Source organism: Oncorhynchus masou, chromosome 16 (assembly GCF_036934945.1).
Source record: "Oncorhynchus masou masou isolate Uvic2021 chromosome 16, UVic_Omas_1.1, whole genome shotgun sequence".
Classification (NCBI taxonomy): Eukaryota; Metazoa; Chordata; class Actinopteri; order Salmoniformes; family Salmonidae; genus Oncorhynchus; species Oncorhynchus masou.
In genome coordinates this window covers 28,140,536-28,161,084 of record NC_088227.1, presented here as the reverse complement: position 1 = coordinate 28,161,084, position 20,549 = coordinate 28,140,536, and the positions used below count along the sequence as shown (strand labels likewise).

Below are 20,549 nucleotides of genomic sequence, written 5' to 3'. Positions count from 1 at the left end.
CTCTCTCTCTCTCTCTCTCTCTCTCTCTCTCTCTCTCTCTCTCTCTCTCTCACTCTCTCTCTCTCTCTCTCTCTCTCTCTCTCTCTCTCTCTCTCTCTCTCTCTCTCTCTCCTCTCTCTCTCCTCTCTCTCTCACTCTCTCCTCTCTCTCTCCTCTTTCTCTCTCTCTCTCTCTCTCTCTCTCTCTCTCTATCCTCTCTCACTTCTCTCTCTGTCGTCTCTCTCTCCTCTCTCTCTCACTCTCTCCTCTCTCCTCTCTCTCTCCTCTCTCTCTCCTCTCTCTCACTCTCTCCTCTCTCTCTCCTCTCTCTCTCTCTCCTCTCTCTCTCCTCTCTCTCTCCTCTCTCTTCTCTCTCTCTCCTCTCTCTCCTCTCTGAGATTTTGTGTTGTTGTTTGATGACCGGTGGGCTATTTAACCTCCTTGTACAAAGAAAGAGCCTACATACTGAGATACTAAAATGATTTGACCTCTCTTTTGTCTGGGTTTACCCCCTCAATGTGGAATTTGTTGTGGGGATACAAACAGTGACGTCAAGCCCAACTATATTCCTAGCTGTAGTGCAGATGAGGGTAAAAAGTAATAGATACACTTGATATTGAACCAAGACATCACTGATCTGGTACAGACCGTGTATAGACAGTATTTTTTACCCAACATCATTAACCAGCATTCCCTCTCGCGTGACACGAAATACTCTTCTAATCTCCCCATTCGAATATAATTGGAGTGAGGGGATGAGAGTGGAGTATATACTGAGAGTTTGGAAGGAGAGACCAATAGTTTTTTTTTAAGCATGTGTTTTATTGGATAGAGGAGCAACAGTGGGAAATATAGATTGAGAGTGCTGAAATAGCAGTGAGCCAGATTGGAACCCATACTGTGGTGGTACATGTGATCCGGAGGCAGCAGCCTAGACCACTAGACCACCATAGGCCAGACCGAGACTTACAAAGTTGATCCCCATGCTACTCTTTACTTACTCTGACCCGCTTGTCTTGCTGTGTTTAAATAATTACACAGCTCCATCCTGGTAATTGTCATTCTGGAAACCATCAATGTTTTCATCAGGAGAAGAAAGAGGACAATAAAATGTCATCAGTCAGATAATGACAGTGTGTTTTGATGGGCTTCGGTCTGTGGTCAGTCGGTGGCTGTTTTGGGGATTTCTTTCATCACGCCTGAAAGGCCTATAGCTGTAGGCGGTGGGCTAAACCGGACACGACTATACTGTATGGAAACAACAACGGTTAGTAGAGAGAGAGAGAGAGAGGGAGAGAGAGAGAGGGAGAGAGAGAGGGAGAGAGAGAGAGAGAGAGAGAGAGAGAGAGAGAGGGAGAGAGGGAGAGAGTGAGAGAGGGAGAGAGAGAGAGGGAGAGAGGGAGAGAGAGAGAGAGAGAGAGGGAGAGAGGAGAGAGGAGAGAGGGAGAGAGTGAGAGAGAGAGAGGGGGAGAGAGGGAGAGAGAGAGAGAGAGAGTAAGAGAGAGAGAGAGAAGGAGAGAGAGAGAGATTGAGTGAGAGACAGAGAGAGAGAGTAAGAGAGAGAGAGAGAGGGAGAGAGAGATTGAGTGAGAGAGTAAGAGAGAGAGAGAGAGAGAGAGAGAGAGATGAAAAAATATGAAAAAGAAAGTGGAGAGATGTATAAACAGAAGGAGAGAGGAGGTTAGACGTTTAATCATATGCTGTTGTGCTTTGGTCCGTGCAGTGTGTGTTTCCATGTCTGTCGCTGAACTGTTCATAATACAGTCGTAAATATTGGACTTTCCAGGAGGCTGGCAGCTTGTCTGCTCTTTCATGTGTGAGTATGGTATCATTGGGACGTCACTACCCTAAACCCTAACCTTAACCTTAATCCCTCCCCTTACCCATAACCTTAACCATTTTATATGTCAACTTCAATGGGATAGGGACGTCCCAAGGATCCCAGATAGCACGGACCAGACGTGAACACACATGCATGCACACACGTTTTTAGCAAGGGGGGGTATACCTCTATAGCAGTGGAAACACTGTTCCGGCATCCTTTCCGTCTGTCTCTGTGGTGTCCTGTGGATCTGTCTATAAGGGGAACAGGCTGTGCTGTGTGCCCAAGTGTCTCCTGACGTCACCACAGTCTAAACAGCATGGAGGGGTGTTCTGTCTGATGCTGTATCCCTCACATCAACTGGCACCTACACCACAGGGGAACTTTAAATACTATCTGAGGGGAGAGGAGATACATTAGGGGAGAGTGATGATTGGGGGAAGAGGGGAATGTAGATGGAGAATAGTGATGCGGAAGTAGGCCTAGATAGATCTCAGATGTGAAACCACATTTCATCCACTATGCACGGAAATGAGTCGTGGAGGCCTATTTTTATTTTTTATATTTAACCTTTATTTAAACCGGGAGTCACATTGAGATTAAACATCTATTTTATAAGAGAGCCCTGTATACATTACAATAAAAACAGAATAATAAAACATACACATATATATCTATTAAACAATATTAGTCAACACACAATAACAAAATAAACATATTTAATAAAAGCAGTGAACTAGACAGATTTTCTCAAATCCGTGGAGACTGAAGGGATCACTTGAGTTATCCATTCCTGAGAACGGGTTTGGTAACTTATAATTAATGAAGTTACATATGAAGGGAGTTTCTGTAACATTGCTTTGTAAGAGAGAGAGAGAGAGAGAGAGAGAGAGAGAGAGAGAGAGAGAGAGAGAGAGAGAGAGAGAGAGAGAGAGAGAGAGAGAGAGAGAGAGAGAGAGAGAGAGAGAGAGAGAGAGAGAGAGAGAGAGAGAGAGAGAGAGAGAGAGAGAGAGAGAGAGAGAGAGAGAGAGAGAGAGAGAGAGAGAGAGAGAGAGAGAGAGAGAGAGAGAGAGAGAGAGAGAGAGAGAGAGAGAGAGAGAGAGAGAGAGAGAGAGAGAGAGAGAGAGAGAGAGAGAGAGAGAGAGAGAGAGAGAGAGAGAGAGAGAGAGAGAGAGAGAGAGAGAGAGAGAGAGACATGAGGTCACACGTCTGTATCGACTGTCATCTGAATGGCACTGTGTGATTCACTCGCTCTGACATCACAATAGACAACAATATAGCATCTGAAAATAGAATTCTGAAGATAGAGTTCCGGTTCTGTGGTTCTGAATTATTTTGTAAATCATAATGCCAAGGTTCTGCTGTCACAGACTCATTCTTCGCTACAACTGTATCCACAAGAAGATAGCTTTGGCCTAAGATTTGACTCCTGCTTGTATCTTATCTGGCTTATATTTTGGCTACATATCCATGGCTAACAAACAGAATTGTTGTCTTTACAAGGTAAAGACAGGCACAGCAGTCAACTGTATCTCATAGGCTTTGCAGATAATTTATTTGCCTATTTCTCAGATATTGCACTTCATGAAACCTGTAACTGACTTGTTACCCTCTCCAATGTTTCTTGTTGTTTTTCATCCATAGACTGTGTTGGACCAGAAGCTGTCTGTCTGCAGTAAGCTCTGCTTCGCCATTGGAGGAGCACCCAATCAGGTGGCCGGCAGCGCTACAGCATTTTTCCTCCAGATCTACCTGCTGGATGTTGCCCAGGTAACACATCTGTGTGTTTGTGTGTGTTTCTTCCCCCCTCTCTGTCTCTCTGTCTCTCTGTCTCTCTGTCTCTCTCTCTCTCTCTCTCTCTCTCTCTCTGTCTCTCTCTCTCTCTCTCTCTCTCTCTCTCTCTCTCTCTCTCTCTCTCTCTCTCTCTCTCTCTCTCTCTCTCTCTCTCTCTCTCTCACTCTCTCTATCTGTGTCTTCTAACTACATCCCTCCGTTCTCTCCTCCTCAGATCAACCCGTTCCAGGCCTCCATGGTTCTGTTCATAGGGAAGGCGTGGGGCGCTGTCAGCGACCCTGTTGTCGGCTTCTTCATCACCAAGAGCAAGTGGACCAGGATAGGCAGACTCATGCCCTGGTGAGGCCATGCACACATGGATTTTGGTTCCAGATAAAACCTCTTTGGGTTCCATGTAGAACCCTATGTGGAAAGCATTCAAAGGGTTCTACAACCGTTCTTCAAAGGGTTGTCCTACGGGGACAGTCAAAGAACCCTTTTAGGATCTAGATAGCACCTTTTTTTCTATAAGTGCAGAGAGTGTTTACCAAAAGCACCACATCAAACTCCACCATAACACGAGGTGTCAGCTCTAAAGTGTGTGTGTGTGTCAGCTCAAAGCTGTGTAAACTCATTGCTGTGACCTGACTCACTTACCGTAGTTACTGGTTGAGTACTTACTGCTGATTCTGATGTGACTGAGTGAGTGCTGTATACGTTTTACAAGCCATAGATTACTGACAAGCTGACAGGCTGGAGAGAGACCAGATCACAGAATTACTGATTTGATTACCACTGTACGTGTGTGTGTGTGTGTGTGTGTGTGTGTGTGTGTGTGTGTGTGTGTGTGTGTGTGTGTGTGTGTGTGTGTGTGTGTGTGTGTGTGTGTGTGTGTGTGTGTGTGTGTGTGTGTGTGTGTGTGTGTGTGTGTGCGTGCGTGCGTGCGTGCGCGTGCGTGTGTGTACTGAATGTGTGCGTGCGTGTTTGTTTGTTGGTGTGTGTGTGTGTGTTCTGAGAGTTTTTGTGGCAAAATACTGTTGCCCTGCCCGGTTGTGTGTGTGATAATCAGCACCTTGAGAAAGCCGCACCCTCTAGTTAACTACTGAGTGAAACCAGTGGCGTAAAGTACTTCACTAAAAATACTTTAATGTACTACTTAAGCAGTTTTTTGGGGTTATCTGTACTTTACTATTTATATTTTTGACAACTTTTACTTCCACATTCCTAAAGAAGATAATGTACTTTTTACTCCATACATTTTCCCTGACACCCAAAAGTACTCGTTATATTTTGAATGAGTAGCAGGACAGGAAAATGGTCCAATTCCCGCACTAATAAAGAGGACATCCCTGGTCATCCCTACTGCCTCTTATCTGATAGACTCACTAAACACAAATGCTTAGTTGGTAAATTATGTCTGTTGGAGTGTGCCCCTGGAGTGTGCCCCTGGAGTGTGCCCCTGGCTATCCGTAAATTAAGAAGATCGTGCTGTCTGGTTTGCTTAATATAAGGAACTTGAAATTATTTATCCATAAGTATATTTTAGAATTACATTTACTTTTGATACTTAAGTATATTGATACTCAAGTAGTATTTTACTGGGTGACTTTCACTTTTACTTGAGTCATTTTCTATGAAGGTATCCTTACTTTTACTCAAGTATGACAGTTGGGTACCTTTTCCACCACTGAGTGAAACCCTCTCTAACTGTCAGACAGGAAGTCCCCTGACCCGGGGCTGTAACATCATCAGACAGACAGGAAGTGATCAGAATCTGTTTGTCCTGAGGGGTTTATGGCTGTTTCTGTTTGGTACTCCTGGGTGCTACTGTGTTTGTTATGATAGACTCAGCCCTGCCATAACAGCAGACATAAAACTGGGACATTTCTCTCGCAATCTCAGAGAGTGTGATGGTGCTGAAATCCCCTCCTTGCTTCAGTCTCAATCACTGGGTGTCTGCCTGTGTACGTGTTTTGCCCTACTTCCACTGTCAAACACTCCCATTGGGTTCTTCCGATACCCATCCTGCGAGCCATCTTACAGAACAATCTAACATTGTAACAGTTTATTCTAACACTCTAAATGTTCCATTCAGTCACTGTGCCTTTTCAACCCTCCCATGACCAGCCTAAACAGCAGCAGGCCCAACCCCAGAGCTAAGCAGCCCTGTCAGCCCTGTCACTCTCTTTGTGTGGCTGAACAATCACTAAGGACAGGCCTCTGTGTAACAGGGAGAGCTGGACTGTACCAGAACTCACCACTCTCTACCTCTCTCTACCTCTTTCTCCCTCTTTCTCTCTTTTTCTCTCTGTCCCCTTTCTCCCTCTTTCTCTCTTTTTCTCTCTGTCCCTTTTCTCCCCCTTTCTCTCTTTTTCTCTCTGTCCCCTTTCTCCCTCTTTCTCCCTCTTTCTCTCTTTTTCTATCTGTTCTTAGTTCAACTGAATGCCAGGGCAGGATGGGTCAGGGGTTAAGGGAGCTAGAGCAGAGGGGACGGGGTTTTGTAATATGCAGATTAAAATGGGGTCAAGTATCTCTGGGTCCTATCAGGTCAAAGGTTACAGGTCAGGTCCATTGTGGAAATATTTTGGGGTCGTCACCAAAACAATTTGACTGTGGCTATTTGTGAGTGGTGCATAGAGGATAGGGTTGAGCTAGCAAAAGCTTGCTTAGCTGTGTTAAAGTGCAGTCCAGTGCAGTCCACAATTTGATTTTCCTGTGCTTTATATACTCTATATTTCCACACTATGAGGTTGGAATAATATTGTGAAACTGTGAAAATTTATATAATGCCATTTTAGTGTAAGAGTTGTTTGAAAAGACCGCCTGAAATTCTAGCCTGTTTTGACAACACCAGGCGGTAAATTAGTTAATAGGCCAATAAGAAAGAGATCGGTCGGTCTGCCAATAACAGCTATTTTTCAGTTTTCCCCTCCCCACTCAGACCACTCCCAGACCATACTGGCAAAATTAGTGCTTGAGACATTGCTCCTTGCTAAGAAGCTACTTGTGTTTCTTTTTGACCATTTTAATTGAAACAATCACAGTAAGGTACTTAATTGTTACCCAGAAATGATTTGATATTGAGATATAAATGACTGCATTGGACCTTTAACTATGTACTTAGTTGACCCTGCAGCTGCAGAGCATTTACTGAGCTTGAGTCTTTATGATAAGGATGTGAATTCCATGATGTACAGACGTTAGCAGATCAACCTAACATACAGTGCCTAGTGAAAGTCTACATACCACTTGCAATGTCTTCACAGTTTTGCCGCCTTGAAATTTGGTTGGGAATCATTCATGGAAAGCAATATTCAAACCTTGTCTCTGATTCTCAGGACTGAGACTGGACCATTCAGGAACACGAAACACCTAAATATACTTGAAAATCAGAGACAAGGTTTGAATATTGCTGTCCATCAATGACTCCCAACCAAATTTACTGAGCTTTAGCAATATTGACAAGAACAATTGATAAATGTTGCCCTAAGAGTTGTACAAAGTTGGTAAAATCGCATTTGAAATTATTGACAGCTGTAATGGCTGCCGAAGGTGCTTCCACCAAGTATTACCTCTGGGGTGTGAAGACATACGCATTCAAGACATCTTCTATACTCTTTCTTTAACTTTGAAAATGTGGAGTAGGTTGTGTAGATCTGTGGGAAAAATATATATATTTATTGTTGCTTTAGCAGATAAGCCTATTCTTGTATAATTCAGTGATTATAGATAGAGATAGTCATTGTGGACTAGTGGAAAGTACATTCACTTGACCACAACCTCACATCTTTCTCTCTCTCCACAGTGAAACACACAGCTGTGCCCTCAGCCCACAATGATATATACCAGTTGGATGAATTATACATGAACAACACAGCTCCCCACATCCTCAAAACTGTACAATACAGCAGATTTTTTTCTGCCCTGAGATGCCTGTGTGTGTGTGTATGTGTGTGTGTGTGTGTGTGTGTGTGTGTGTGTATATATGTGTCTGAATTAAGCTCATGGTAATGTGGGTTAGCATTCCTGTGGCATAGCGCATCTTCCTGTCTTCCCGCTGCCCTTCCACGCTAACCCAGGACAGAGTTCTTCAGATTCACAAACACACCATCCATCTCTCCCAAAACACACACGTACACCATCAGTCTATCACTGGCCTAACAGGTTCACTGGCACTGGCCTAACAGGTTCACATAATAGTCTAAACAGGCCTGCTGAGATAAACTGGCAGGCCTTTATCTATTGCACAAACACAAAATGAGGCCAGCGTTTCACAATAAAAAAGATACGAAATTCGACTCCAACGCTTGCTCAAACAATGGTCATTAAGATATACTATTAGAACAATAACCCTGCCCTCTCTCTTTTCTCTGTAGGATGGTGGGCTGTACTCCGTTTGTGGTGGTCTCCTACTTCTACCTGTGGTTCGTTCCTCCCTTCACCAACGGACGATTCATCTGGTACCTGGGTTTCTACTGTCTCTACCAGACACTCATCACTGTACGTACCTGCCAGATACCTACTACTACTAGTACTACATAAACGTTGGCCCACAATGAAACATTTACACATCCTACTCAGATAGCAGATACCGAACACTATTCAACACTGACTTTGATTTCTCATAATGTGTGTTCGTAAATTCACTCTGGAGTGCCAGAGTGTAATTTCAGTTCATATATTCAGAGCGTTTAATTACGTATTTTTTGCCGACGTTTACTGACACCGGTCATATTCAACAGGTGTTGAGCGTTCGTGAATTCATCAGTTATTCTGCTCTCTGGCACACTCAGAAAACAGTGCTCTGAAATCGGAGTAGATAGCCAGAGTGATTTACTGAACACACTCATAGTACACAACTAGCATTGTTCCTGGATACAGCTTTTTATCTACTCAAAAAAGATACCGATTAGCAGAGATGACTTGTAGAACCCAACACAGTGCTACAGAGTGCAACACAATGCTACAGTGAGCAGAGCCAACCAGACATCAAAACCAAACATCTTACGTAGATAGTTCACCTCTCTAACACTGACTTTGCTGATAACTACTTTACTGAGAAAATAATGACTTACTACATCTGTGATAAGTGGTTGTCTCACCTAGCTATCTTAAGATGAATGCACTAACTGTAAGTCGCTCTGGATAAGAGCGTCTGCTAAATGACTCAAATGTAAATGTCATATTAACCTGTTTATTAGCTCCAAACCCTTCAACCCCCCCCTCTCTCTCTCTCTGCTCTCTCTCTCACTCTCTCTCTGCTCTCTCTCTCTCTCACTCTCTCTCTCTCTCTCTCTCTCTCTCACTCTCTCTCTCGCTCTCTCTCTGCTCTCTCTCTCTGCTCTCTCTCCCCCTCTCTCTCTCTCTCTCTCTCTCTCTCTCTCTCTCTCTCTCTCTCTCTCTCTCTCTCTCTCTCACTCTCTCTCTCGCTCTCTCTCTGCTCTCTCTCTCTGCTCTCTCTCCCTCTCTCTCTCTCTCGCTCTCTGCTCTCTCTCTCTCACTCTATCTCTCTCTGCTCTCTCTCTCTGCTCTCTCTCCCTCTCTCTCTCTCTCTCTCGCTCTCTGCTCTCTCTCTCTCACTCTCTCTCTCACTTGCTCTCTCCTCTGCTCTTTCTCTAACCTCTCTAACATATGGTACAGAGCATGTTGTCCACTGCCCACATTGTGGTGGCCTATAATGACATGTCTTTCTAACTACTTGATAAGTATAGGTTCAGCCCTGCCAGAGACCACTGGGTGGGTAAATGCTGGTTACCACTTTTAACTTCCCTTCATTGTCTTTGTGTGTGAGAGACAGAATGGACAGCTGCTGTCACTTTAAGGCCATACAGTAGTTGATCTAAATAAACAACAGCCAGTGTAATCATTCAATGAGGATTTGATGACTACTAAGGCTGATAAGTTATTTTTTGAAGCAAAGCTGTGGTCAAATTGAGTTCTATAAATTGTTTTTTACAACAAGGCCCCACAAATGACATGCTTGGCCTTCCCTCCATCCCTCCATCCCTCCTTCCCTCCATCCCTCCTTCCCTCCATCCGTCCTTCATTCCATCCCTCCTTCTTTGCATCCCTCCTTCACTCCATCCCTCCTTCCCTCCATCCCTCCTTCACTCCATCCGTCCTTCCCTGCATCCGTCCTTCACTCCACCCGTCCTTCCCTCCACCCCTCCTTCACTCCATCCCTCCTTCACTCCATCCCTCCTTCACTCCATCCCTCCTTCACTGCATCCCTCCTTCACTCCATCCCGCCCCGGCCGAAGAGAAGGAGAAGGGATGGGACAGTCTTTTATGGCCGCGTTTATTTCTGATGTCTCTTTGGACACTCTGTCAGTCGCTTGGTCAGTCGTTTGTTTGCTCGCTCGGTCAGTCTGCCACAATGTTGACTGAGCTGTTGTGTGAATGACAAAGTGAAGAAAGGCTGGGTTTGAAGGTCAAGCGGAGGGTTGCTGACTGATATACTGGCCAGCTTGAGAGCTGAGGTTTATCGACATGGAAACTGAAAATTGGTAAAACAACAACAAAAGGTGCAAATGATATGGCCTTTGACCCTCTGATCCACTTCTTACAGTGTTTCCTATATCTAACCACATCTAATCATGTCCTCTGTGTCTGCTCTGTTTCCTTCCCAGTGTTTCCATGTTCCTTACTCTGCCCTCACCATGTTCCTCAGTCCGGACCAGAAGGAGAGAGACTCGGCCACAGCCTACCGTAGGTCACTATTACACAGACCTTAGGTTGTTTGATCAAATGATACCACTCGTCTGTCATTCTGTTTTGATAGTTCTTAATACTATAATACATGTGTTATACTGCAGGTATGACCATGGAGGTGCTGGGTACTCTAGTTGGCGCTGCCATCCAGGGTCAAATCGTGGCGAGCGCACACACCCTGAAAAACTGCCCCCAGCACAACATGTCTGCCAGTCACCTAGGCAACGGCAGTGGGGCCGAGATCGTCAAGAGAATCGTTCACTCCCAGGACTTCCTGTCACATGCTGTAAGTGTCACCATGATAACAAACAACCAGACCTGAGGTGTTACCATGGTGATCCTATATTGAAAATAACTGTAACTGACTGTAGTGTCCTGAACTAACTCAGGGCTGTAGTGTCCAGAACTAACTCAGGGCTGTAGTGTCCTGAACTAACTCGGGGCTGTAGTGTCCTGAACTAACTCGGGGCTGTAGTGTCCTGAACTAACTCAGGGCTGTAGTGTCCTGAACTAACTCGGGGCTGTAGTGTCCTGAACTAACTCAGGGCTGTAGTGTCCTGAACTAACTCAGGGCTGTAGTGTCCTGAACTAACTCGGGGCTGTAGTGTCCTGAACTAACTCAGGGCTGTAGTGTCCTGAACTAACTCGGGGCTGTAGTGTCCTGAACTAACTCGGGGCTGTAGTGTCCTGAACTAACTCAGGGCTGTAGTGTCCTGAACTAACTCGGGGCTGTAGTGTCCTGAACTAACTCAGGGCTGTAGTGTCCTGAACTAACTCAGGGCTGTAGTGTCCTGAACTAACTCGGGGCTGTAGTGTCCTGAACTAACTCAGGGCTGTAGTGTCCTGAACTAACTCAGGGCTGTAGTGTCCTGAACTAACTCAGGGCTGTAGTGTCCTGAACTAACTCAGGGCTGTAGTGTCCAGAACTAACTCAGGGCTGTAGTGTCCTGATCTAACTCAGGGCTGTAGTGTCCTGAACTAACTCAGGGCTGTAGTGTCCAGAACTAACTCAGGGCTGTAGTGTCCTGAACTAACTCAGGGCTGTAGTGTCCTGAACTAACTCAGGGCTGTAGTGTCCTGAACTAACTCAGGGCTGTACTTTCACACTCATCTTTTCCTTTTACTTAACTTCTTTCTTTCCTTTTTTGAGGAAAGAGTTGAGTTGAAAAGAAACAACAGGAAACAAGTTGAAGGTCAACAAGCATGAAAATTGTAAATTGTTGAAACTAAAAGGAATAGGATGAATGAATGTGAAGTTTGTGTTTGCAGACTATCTAGAGGTGAGATCTAGTCTTACCAAATCAACTTTAAGAGGGCTTCATATATGATTTATCATCCCAGGTTTTTAGTAAGAGACCACGGGTTAAATCTGAGCCTCTGCCCCCCCACCCCTGACATCAGCCACCAATCCCCCTCCCTGAAATAAGAGACCACGGGTTAAATCTGAGCCTCTGCCCCCCCACCCCTGACATCAGCCACCAATCCCCCTCCCTGAAATAAGAGACCACAGTCTGTGGGGCGACCACAGTCTGTGTGATTAAGGCTATTTTTATCACATTTCAAAACATATGAATGAACCCCAGACCCCAAACTCGACATGCAGTTTGCTGAGATAAAGGAACCAACAATATTGAACATCTATTTCCGGCCTAAAACCAGCCATACCCAGACCGGAACATTACATATTTAAATGTATCTGGTTGTTCATTTCCTAGAAGTAGACATACAGTCAATGAAAACATGAGTGAGACAACCTTGTGAATCTTGTGAATGCAGAGTGATTTCTGGGTAGATAAAACACGGCGAGCGGGCTCCTGCCCAAACTGTTCCGTGTCGGGTTCGGACATGCCACAGCTATTTAAGGGCTCCAGTGGTACCATTCCAAAGGATTCTGAGTAAACCCCGATGGCGCGGCCTTTTCACCATGCATGGCCCTCTGTAACCACGATGAGCACACATACACTCACACACGCACGCACGCACGCACTCACACACTCACTCACTCACTCACTCACTCACTCACTCACTCACTCACTCACTCACTCACTCACTCACTCACTCACACACACACACACACACACACACACACACACACACACACACACACACACACACACACACACACACACACACACACACACACACACACACACACACACACACACACACACACACACACACACACACACACACACACACAGAGCACTTTCACCACTGGATTCCTCCAGTCCCTCAGAAATGGGAAAATGTTTTATGTGAATAAGTAATAATACTAACATAGCAAACTTGCCCTTAATTGTTTACATTAGGGCAGTGCAGTTCCTGTTGGGTTGAGAACATCTTCAAGGCTCTATAGTATGTTGGTAGGCTGTATTTTAGGATCAGAATTCAATTGAGATCCTTTCCTGTTGTTCCTTGTATCTAATCTGTACAGTGAATTCTGAGTGATCTGGTATCCTAAAATCACAGGTCAATAAACACATTGGTATGTTTTGATGCAACTTTCAGATAAGGGTTGAAGTGGATGGAGATACACGATGGAGATTGAGGAAGGCTCAGTTCAGATGTCCTCCTTGTGTAACCAAAGAAATAAAGATGTGTAGTGGACCTCAGGAAGAGTAGTATAAAACAATACCTAATGGACATCTAAATTGAATCTAAATTGAACAAATACAGATTACATTTACACTGTTGTTTTCTTGCCTTTGCAGAATGAGGTGTACATGGTATATTGTTTCTCTCTGTCCTCCTTGCAGAATGAGGTGTACAGTAACAGTATATGATTGTTTATTCTCTCTACTTGCAGAAGGAGATGTATATGATCGCTGCTGGTGTGATTGGAGGAGTGTTTCTCATCTGCACTGTGGTCATGTTCCTGGGAGTCAAAGAGAGAGACGGTGAGTGTGTGTGTGCGTGTGCTCGCACATGTGCTTGTGTGTGTGTGTGTTTGTGCATGCTCTTTCCCAGCAAGTGGGTGTGCTCCTCTCTCTTTCCCTTCATTCATTTCACTCAAACGCCATTTGCAATGTACCAGTAAGCACAGTAGCACTCCGTTAACTTGTTTTGAGCCTTATTCTGACTGGACTATTTCTGGCCTCCATATAGTTAGCTTCAGCCTCATGCAATAAAATACAGTACATACTGTAGCTAGCTTCAGCCTCATGCAATAAAATACCATACATACTGTAGTTAGCTTCAGCCTCATGCAATAAAATACAGTACATACTGTAGTTAGCTTCAGCCTCATGCAATAAAATACAGTACATACTGTAGTTAGCTTCAGCCTCATGCAATAAAATACAGTACATACTGTAGCTAGCTTCAGCCTCATGCAATAAAATACAGTACATACTGTAGCTAGCTTCAGCCGCATGCAATAAAATACCATACATACTGTAGTTAGCTTCAGCCTCATGCAATAAAATACAGTACATACTGTAGTTAGCTTCAGCCTCATGCAATAAAATACAGTACATACTGTAGCTAGCTTCAGCCTCATGCAATAAAATACAGTACATACTGTAACTAGCTTCAGCCTCATGCAATAAAATACAGTACATACTGTAGCTAGCTTCAGCCTCATGCAATAAAATACAGTACATACTGTAGTTAGCTTCAGCCTCATGCAATAAAATACAGTACATACTGTAGCTAGCTTCAGCCTCATGCAATAAAATACAGTACATACTGTAGCTAGCTTCAGCCTCATGCAATAAAATACAGTACATACTGTAGTTAGCTTCAGCCTCATGCAATAAAATACAGTACATACTGTAGCTAGCTTCAGCCTCATGCAATAAAATACAGTACATACTGTAGTTAGCTTCAGCCTCATGCAATAAAATACAGTACATACTGTAGCTAGCTTCAGCCTCATGCAATAAAATACAGTACATACTGTAGCTAGCTTCAGCCTCATGCAATAAAATACAGTACATACTGTAGCTAGCTTCTGCCTCATGCAATAAAATACAGTACATACTGTAGCTAGCTTCAGCCTCATGCAATAAAATACAGTACATACTGTAGCTAGCTTCAGCCTCATGCAATAAAATACAGTACATACTGTAGCTAGCTTCAGCCTCATGCAATAAAATACAGTACATACTGTAGCTAGCTTCAGCCTCATGCAATAAAATACAGTACATACTGTAGTTAGCTTCAGCCTCATGCAATAAAATACAGTACATACTGTAGCTAGCTTCAGCCTCATGCAATAAAATACAGTACATACTGTAGCTAGCTTCAGCCTCATGCAATGATTATCCAACTCAGGAAAACAAGGAGGATTAAGTGTTAAGTATAAAATGACATATCTTGTGTGTTTATACTGCACATGGAGGCTATCAATGAACTGCTGACCTCTGTACCAGCAACCCCCCCCCCACCCACACACACACACACACAGAGCATAGCAATACTATCAATGCAGGGGCATCTACAGGGTTACCAGATTGGAGGGGAAGTCTCCCATACGTGTCTCGTTCATGCTTTCTTCTCTCTGGTGCTTTGCAGGCTAGTTTGAGATATTTTTTAGAGTGGGATAAAAGATGGAAACTAAAGAAACTGTCTCTTTTGACACTGTCAGATCTCGTTATTTTTCTTCCTCGCACAGATCCGTACATTTCGAAGACGGAGAAGCAGATCCCATTCCACAAGGGCTTCATCCTGGTGATGCGTCACGGTCCCTACCTCACTCTGACTGCTGCCTTCCTCTTCATCTCCGTTGCCATTCAGGTGGGAACATTGATAGACCACCTCTCAGACATGACACCCACAGTGGGATGGGTGTTGTGTTATGATTGGTGGGCACACTGATAGACCCCCTCTCAGACACGACACCCACAGTGGGATGGTAATGGGTGTTGTGTTATGATTGGTGGGCACATTGATAGACCCCCTCTCAGACATGACACCCACAGTTAGATGGTAATGGGTCTTGTGTTATGATTGGACCCAGAATGGCTCCAGATACAGCCTGCCTGCCATTGAATGTTGATTTGATCAAGAAAAATAGAGCACTCAGTGTGTTTGAGGAAACCCCAAACATCTCAACTGCCGTATCTCACAAATCTTCCCTTTAATAACTTACTGTCAGCTCATCAGAATACAAGGATTATATACCATTCAAGAGCAGGGAGGAAACTTTGCGTTAGTCAGCAGCTTCTCCAGTGATTTGGCACCGTGGGCAGAGAGGATAGGACAGTGCTGAATATTCTGAATCTTTCTGAAGAACGAATGTGTGTGATATCTGATCTGATTTCCAGTTGGTGCAAAGCAACTTTGTCCTGTTCTGTACGCATGCAGTGGACCTGAGAGACCACTTCCAGAACATTGTGCTGACCATCCTGGTGAGTTCTGGTTTCAGACCTAGATCAATGTAATTAGAAACGTACACTTTCACACAAGTGTCCTATTGACATCAGTGCATGGTTTTATATGACATTAGAGTATACTTAAAACCAAAAACAATAGTATAGCATGTTCTTAAAATGATACTGCTCTTCCCAGGTATCTGCAGTAGTGAGCATCCCTTTGTGGCAGTGGTTTCTGGAGCGGTTCGGCAAGAAGAAGGCAGCCTTCTGTGGAATCACGGTAAGTGTCTGGGACTGGGTGGTGGTGATGCTCCACTGATGATAAAAACATGCCACCTTGTGTACAAACATATTATTGCTTCTGGAGAGGCAAAAAAAAATCTCTGGTATTATTATAATATGATATTACAAATAGGGTTGGAGAGTAACTGATTACAAAAAAACTAGCTGCCGTCAGTGAAAATAGCAACAAAATTATTTTAATCAGATTACAGATTCTTTTGAAAAACTAGATGATTACTTGTTGGATTACTTTTGAAATCAGAAAGGATTTTTGCAAAGAAAATACATTGACATCTTTATGTTTTCTCAATTACATTGAATTCAGCATTGAAAAAAGGCGCAAGTTTAAGTTTGTTCCACCTGATCGAGTCCACAAGTCAGAGACCACTGACCACAAGTCAGAGACCACTGACCACAAGTCAGAGACCACTGACCACAAGTCAGAGACCACTTTGATGACACACCAAATACGTTTGATGGATCCTTTTTGTCTTCTTCTACTGCCTCTTAAAGGGAAAGTAATCAGATTGTGTTACTTAACCGATTACAATTTTGGACAGGTAACTAGTAACTGTAATGGATTACATTTAGAAAGTAACCTACCCAACCCTGATTATAAATGTGTGTGCAACTAACTGTGTATACAGTAAGTACACTCAGTGTGTGTGTGTGTTTCCTCTTACTCTATCTCTCTTTCTGTCCAGTGGATCATGCCGTTCACAGTGATGCTGGTGTTCATTCCTAACCTGGTCGTAGCCTACGTAGTGGCTGTCTCTTCTGGACTCAGCGTTGCTGCATCACTCCTCCTACCATGGTGAGCCCAATTGAATGGTGCTGGCACAAAGGTCCTCTGTGGATGTGGTGTAGTTGTAGTACCACTAGCACTAGCCACTGGTTGTAGCTACAGTGGCAATAGTAAACATATTTTTGGGGTGGTAAAATAGCCACAGTTCTTGTAGAATTACAATTCTATTGCTGTAATAGCAGCAGTCTACACTTTTCTCTGTCCATTCAGTGGTTAGAGAGTTGGGCCAGTAACTGAAAGGTTGCTGGATCGAATCTCTGTGCTGACAAGGTAAAAATCGTCCACTCTGCCCCTGAACAAGGCAGTTAACCCACTGGCCGTCATTGTAAATAAGAATTTGTTCTTAACTGACTTGCCTAGTTAAAGAAAAAATACAAAAATGTAATTCACCCCCTGGCATGATACAGTCACGCCTGGCTATGATGTCATGTTGATGAATGAGATGTGTCTATAAACCTCAGGGGGGGCTACAGTCCACTTTCATTCTGATATTACTGTTGTTTATAGCACATTGCCTTCCCATCTCCTTTTCTCTCTTTTCACCCTCCTGTCTCCTTCTCTCCTCCCTCCTTTCTCTATCACTCTTTCCCTGTCTCCTCTCCTCCCTCCTTTCTCTATCACTCTTTCCCTGTCTCCTTCTCTCCTCCCTCCCTCTCCTCCCTCCATAGACAAACATTGACAATAGAGTGTCCTTGCTGAAGAGCTCAGTGACTTTCAACATGGCGCCGTCATAGGATGCCACCTTTCTAACAAGTCAGTTTGTCAAATGTCTGCCCTGCTAGAGCTGCCCCGGTCAACTGTAAGTGCTGTTATTGTGAAGTGGAAACGTCTAGGAGCAACAACGCGTAGAAGCGCGTAGAGCGTAAAAATCGTCTGTCCTTGCAACACTCACTACCGAGTTCCAAACTGCCTCTGGAAGCAACTTCAGCACAATAACTGTTTCTCGGGATCTTCAAGAAATGGGTTTTAATGGCTGAACAGCCAACAAGCCTAAGATCACCATGCGCAATGCCAAGCATCTGCTGGAATGGTGTAAAGCTCACCACCATTGGACTCTGGAGCAGTGGAAACACATTCTCTGGAATGATAAATCACGCTTCACCATCTGGCATTTGGACGAATCTGGGTTTGGCGGTTGTCAGGAGAACGCTACCTGCCTCAATGCATAGTGCCAAATGTAGGAGGAGGAGGAAAAATGGTCTGGGGCTGTTTTCATGGTTCAGGCTAGGCCCCTTAGTTGCAGTGAAAGTCAATCTTAACGCTACAGCATACAATGACAATCAGCATACAATGACAATCTGGACGATTCTGTGCTTCCAACTTTGTGGCAACAGTTTGGGGAAGGTCCTTTCCTGTTTCAGCATGACAATGCTACTGTGCACAAAGTGAGGTCTATACAGAAATGGTTTGTCGAGATCTGTATGGAAGAACTTGATTGGCCTGCACAGAGCCCTGATCTAAACCCCATCGAACACTTTTGGGATGAATTGGAACGCCGACTGCGAGCCAGGCCTAATCACCCAACATCAGTGCCCGACCTCGCTAATGCTCTCATGGCTGAATGGAAGTATGTCCCCGCAGCAATGTACCAACATCTAGTGGAAAGCCTTCCCAGAAGAGTGGAAGCTGTCATGGCAGCAAAGGAGAGACCAACTCCACATTAATGGCTGAGGAGGAGCAGTCTACTTATAGCGCTAGAGGATGAAATGGCTACAATGGTGCTCATAGAGCAGAGTTGAAATGGTCTGGCGAAATGACTGCTACTACGTGATGACATGGTTACAAGATGAAGCTAACTGTAGCCGAACTGCTCCGACCACAGATGGGGAATCACCAGATCATTGTATTTCTATTTTTTATTTAACCTTTATTTAACTAGGCAAGTCAGTTAACAGCAAATTCTTATTTATAATGACAGCCTAACCCAGACGATGCTGGGACAAATGTGTGCCGCCCTATGGGACTCCCAATCACAGCCGGTTGTGATACAGTCTGGAATCAAACCAGGGTCTGTAGTGACACCTCTAGCACTGAGATGCAGTGCCTTAGAAATCTGCACCACTCGGGAGCCAGATAAAAAGACAGACAGTCATACACCACATGACCAAAAGTATGTGGACACCTTCTCGTTGAACATCCCATTCAATAGTCATGGGCATTAGATGGAGTAATCGAGACCGGTTGTATAACATGATGATGAGGTAGGCCTATAAGCTGTTGATGGGAGATGTTTTCATGTAGTATTGTGTGTGTGTGTCGTGTTTCAGGTCGATGCTGCCAGATGTGGTGGATGACTTCCGTCTGGCCAACCCCTGCTGTAAAGGCTATGAGGCCATCTTCTACTCCTTCTACGTGTTCTTCACCAAGTTTGCTGCTGGGATCTCTCTCGGAGTGTCCACCCTCTGCCTCGAGTGAGTCAGACAGACAGACAGACAGACAGACAGACAGACAGACAGACAGACAGACAGACAGACAGACAGACAGACAGACAGATCCACATCAGGAGAAACATAAACAAGTTAACAACACTTCTGGCATCTCTCTTGGAGTGAGTCAGATGCCACGAACACCAAGTCAGTTAAATAACACAGGAGTGAGATGTATAGAGAGAAACACATAAACACAAGCCTGATGTATGCATTAATAGGCCATTGTAGTCTATTGCATTTATGAAACTGGTGAGTGTGTAACTGTCGGTATGATACAGGTGTGCATCTCTACAGGTTTGCAGGTTAAGACACTTTATGTATCTCTACAAGTTTGCTGTGTATAATACGTGTGTGTGGCATCTTCAGGTTTGCGGGTTATGACACAGGGGCATGCAGGCAGCCTGCTCAAGTAGCCTACACTCTGAAACTGCTTATAGGCGCTGCCCCGGTGGCCTTCATCGTAACAGGCCTGTTGATACTGCTGCTCTACCCCATCAGTGAGGACGTCCGGCTCAAGAACAAACTCTGTCTGGAGGAGCTACGGTGAGGAACCCACACATTTCTGTTGTCAGACGTTGCTAGAACGTCACAGTGCTCTTGTAAAGTAATGTATATGACAATAAGGGGATACATGCTTATGACATGTCTGACAATGCATTATAAGTGTATCATAATGCTTTATTATATGCATGCTTAAGTGAAGTGTTACCAAACTGAGTATTTGGATCACAAAGATTGAGTGCATTAAGAGTACAGTACATCACCGTCTCTCACCACCGTCATTCCTTTAGGTTGAGTAAAACTACGGTGGCCTGGAATGGCTCAAATACCAACATACAGTACCTTCAATCTCAAAGTTCATTTTCTCTTTCTTCTACAGGAAACAAAGCTGCATAAGCTCCAGAATGCTGGAGGATCTGAGCAATCCATGACCTGGGATGGAATGGACAGGAGAGGTTTCACATGCGGCGGATTCCAGTTCCCCAACCGGAATATGACTTCTATTAGTGTATATTACACTGAGAAATAATCACATGATAGTTATGTTTTCATGTAAACATTTTAAGTTTGTTTCTGTATTTTCACATGAACCTGTAAATTATAGCCATCTTGAATATACCTACAAGATAACCTTATTTATATAAATGAATGTATATCACTATTTGCTGTGTTTAGCAGACATTGCTGGTATTTATGAATGGTATCGGAGTATTATAATGGTTTGGGCTTAATAAATACTGTTGACTTTGGTTAGTAGATGGACTGAACCATGACTTCTTAACTTCAAATATAGTAGAGGAAGGTTCCATGTAAGTTCCATTTTGGGCTCTCGAGTGGCGCAGTGGTCTAAGGCACTGCATCTCAGTGCTAGAGGTGTCACTACAGACACCCTGATTCGAACCCAGGCTGCATCACAACCGTCCGTGATTGGT

The 20,549-nt window shown here is 44.2% G+C and overlaps 1 protein-coding gene across 1 annotated transcript in view; it reads left to right on the top strand.

Moving 5' to 3' along the window:
* LOC135557785 (sphingosine-1-phosphate transporter MFSD2B-like) overlaps positions 1 to 20,373 on the top strand; it is a 23,722-nt gene extending 3,349 nt beyond the window's left edge. The window contains exons 3-15 of the mRNA XM_064991387.1: positions 3,446 to 3,571; positions 3,810 to 3,934; positions 7,951 to 8,074; positions 10,204 to 10,282; positions 10,390 to 10,571; positions 13,092 to 13,182; positions 14,901 to 15,022; positions 15,553 to 15,636; positions 15,797 to 15,880; positions 16,587 to 16,696; positions 18,955 to 19,098; positions 19,483 to 19,659; positions 19,997 to 20,373. Coding sequence (XP_064847459.1) covers positions 3,446 to 3,571; positions 3,810 to 3,934; positions 7,951 to 8,074; positions 10,204 to 10,282; positions 10,390 to 10,571; positions 13,092 to 13,182; positions 14,901 to 15,022; positions 15,553 to 15,636; positions 15,797 to 15,880; positions 16,587 to 16,696; positions 18,955 to 19,098; positions 19,483 to 19,659; positions 19,997 to 20,048 — 1,500 coding nt within the window. The 3' untranslated portion in view covers positions 20,049 to 20,373. The remainder of the gene's footprint in view (positions 1 to 3,445; positions 3,572 to 3,809; positions 3,935 to 7,950; positions 8,075 to 10,203; positions 10,283 to 10,389; positions 10,572 to 13,091; positions 13,183 to 14,900; positions 15,023 to 15,552; positions 15,637 to 15,796; positions 15,881 to 16,586; positions 16,697 to 18,954; positions 19,099 to 19,482; positions 19,660 to 19,996) is intronic.
* The last annotated feature ends 176 nt before the right edge of the window (positions 20,374 to 20,549 follow it).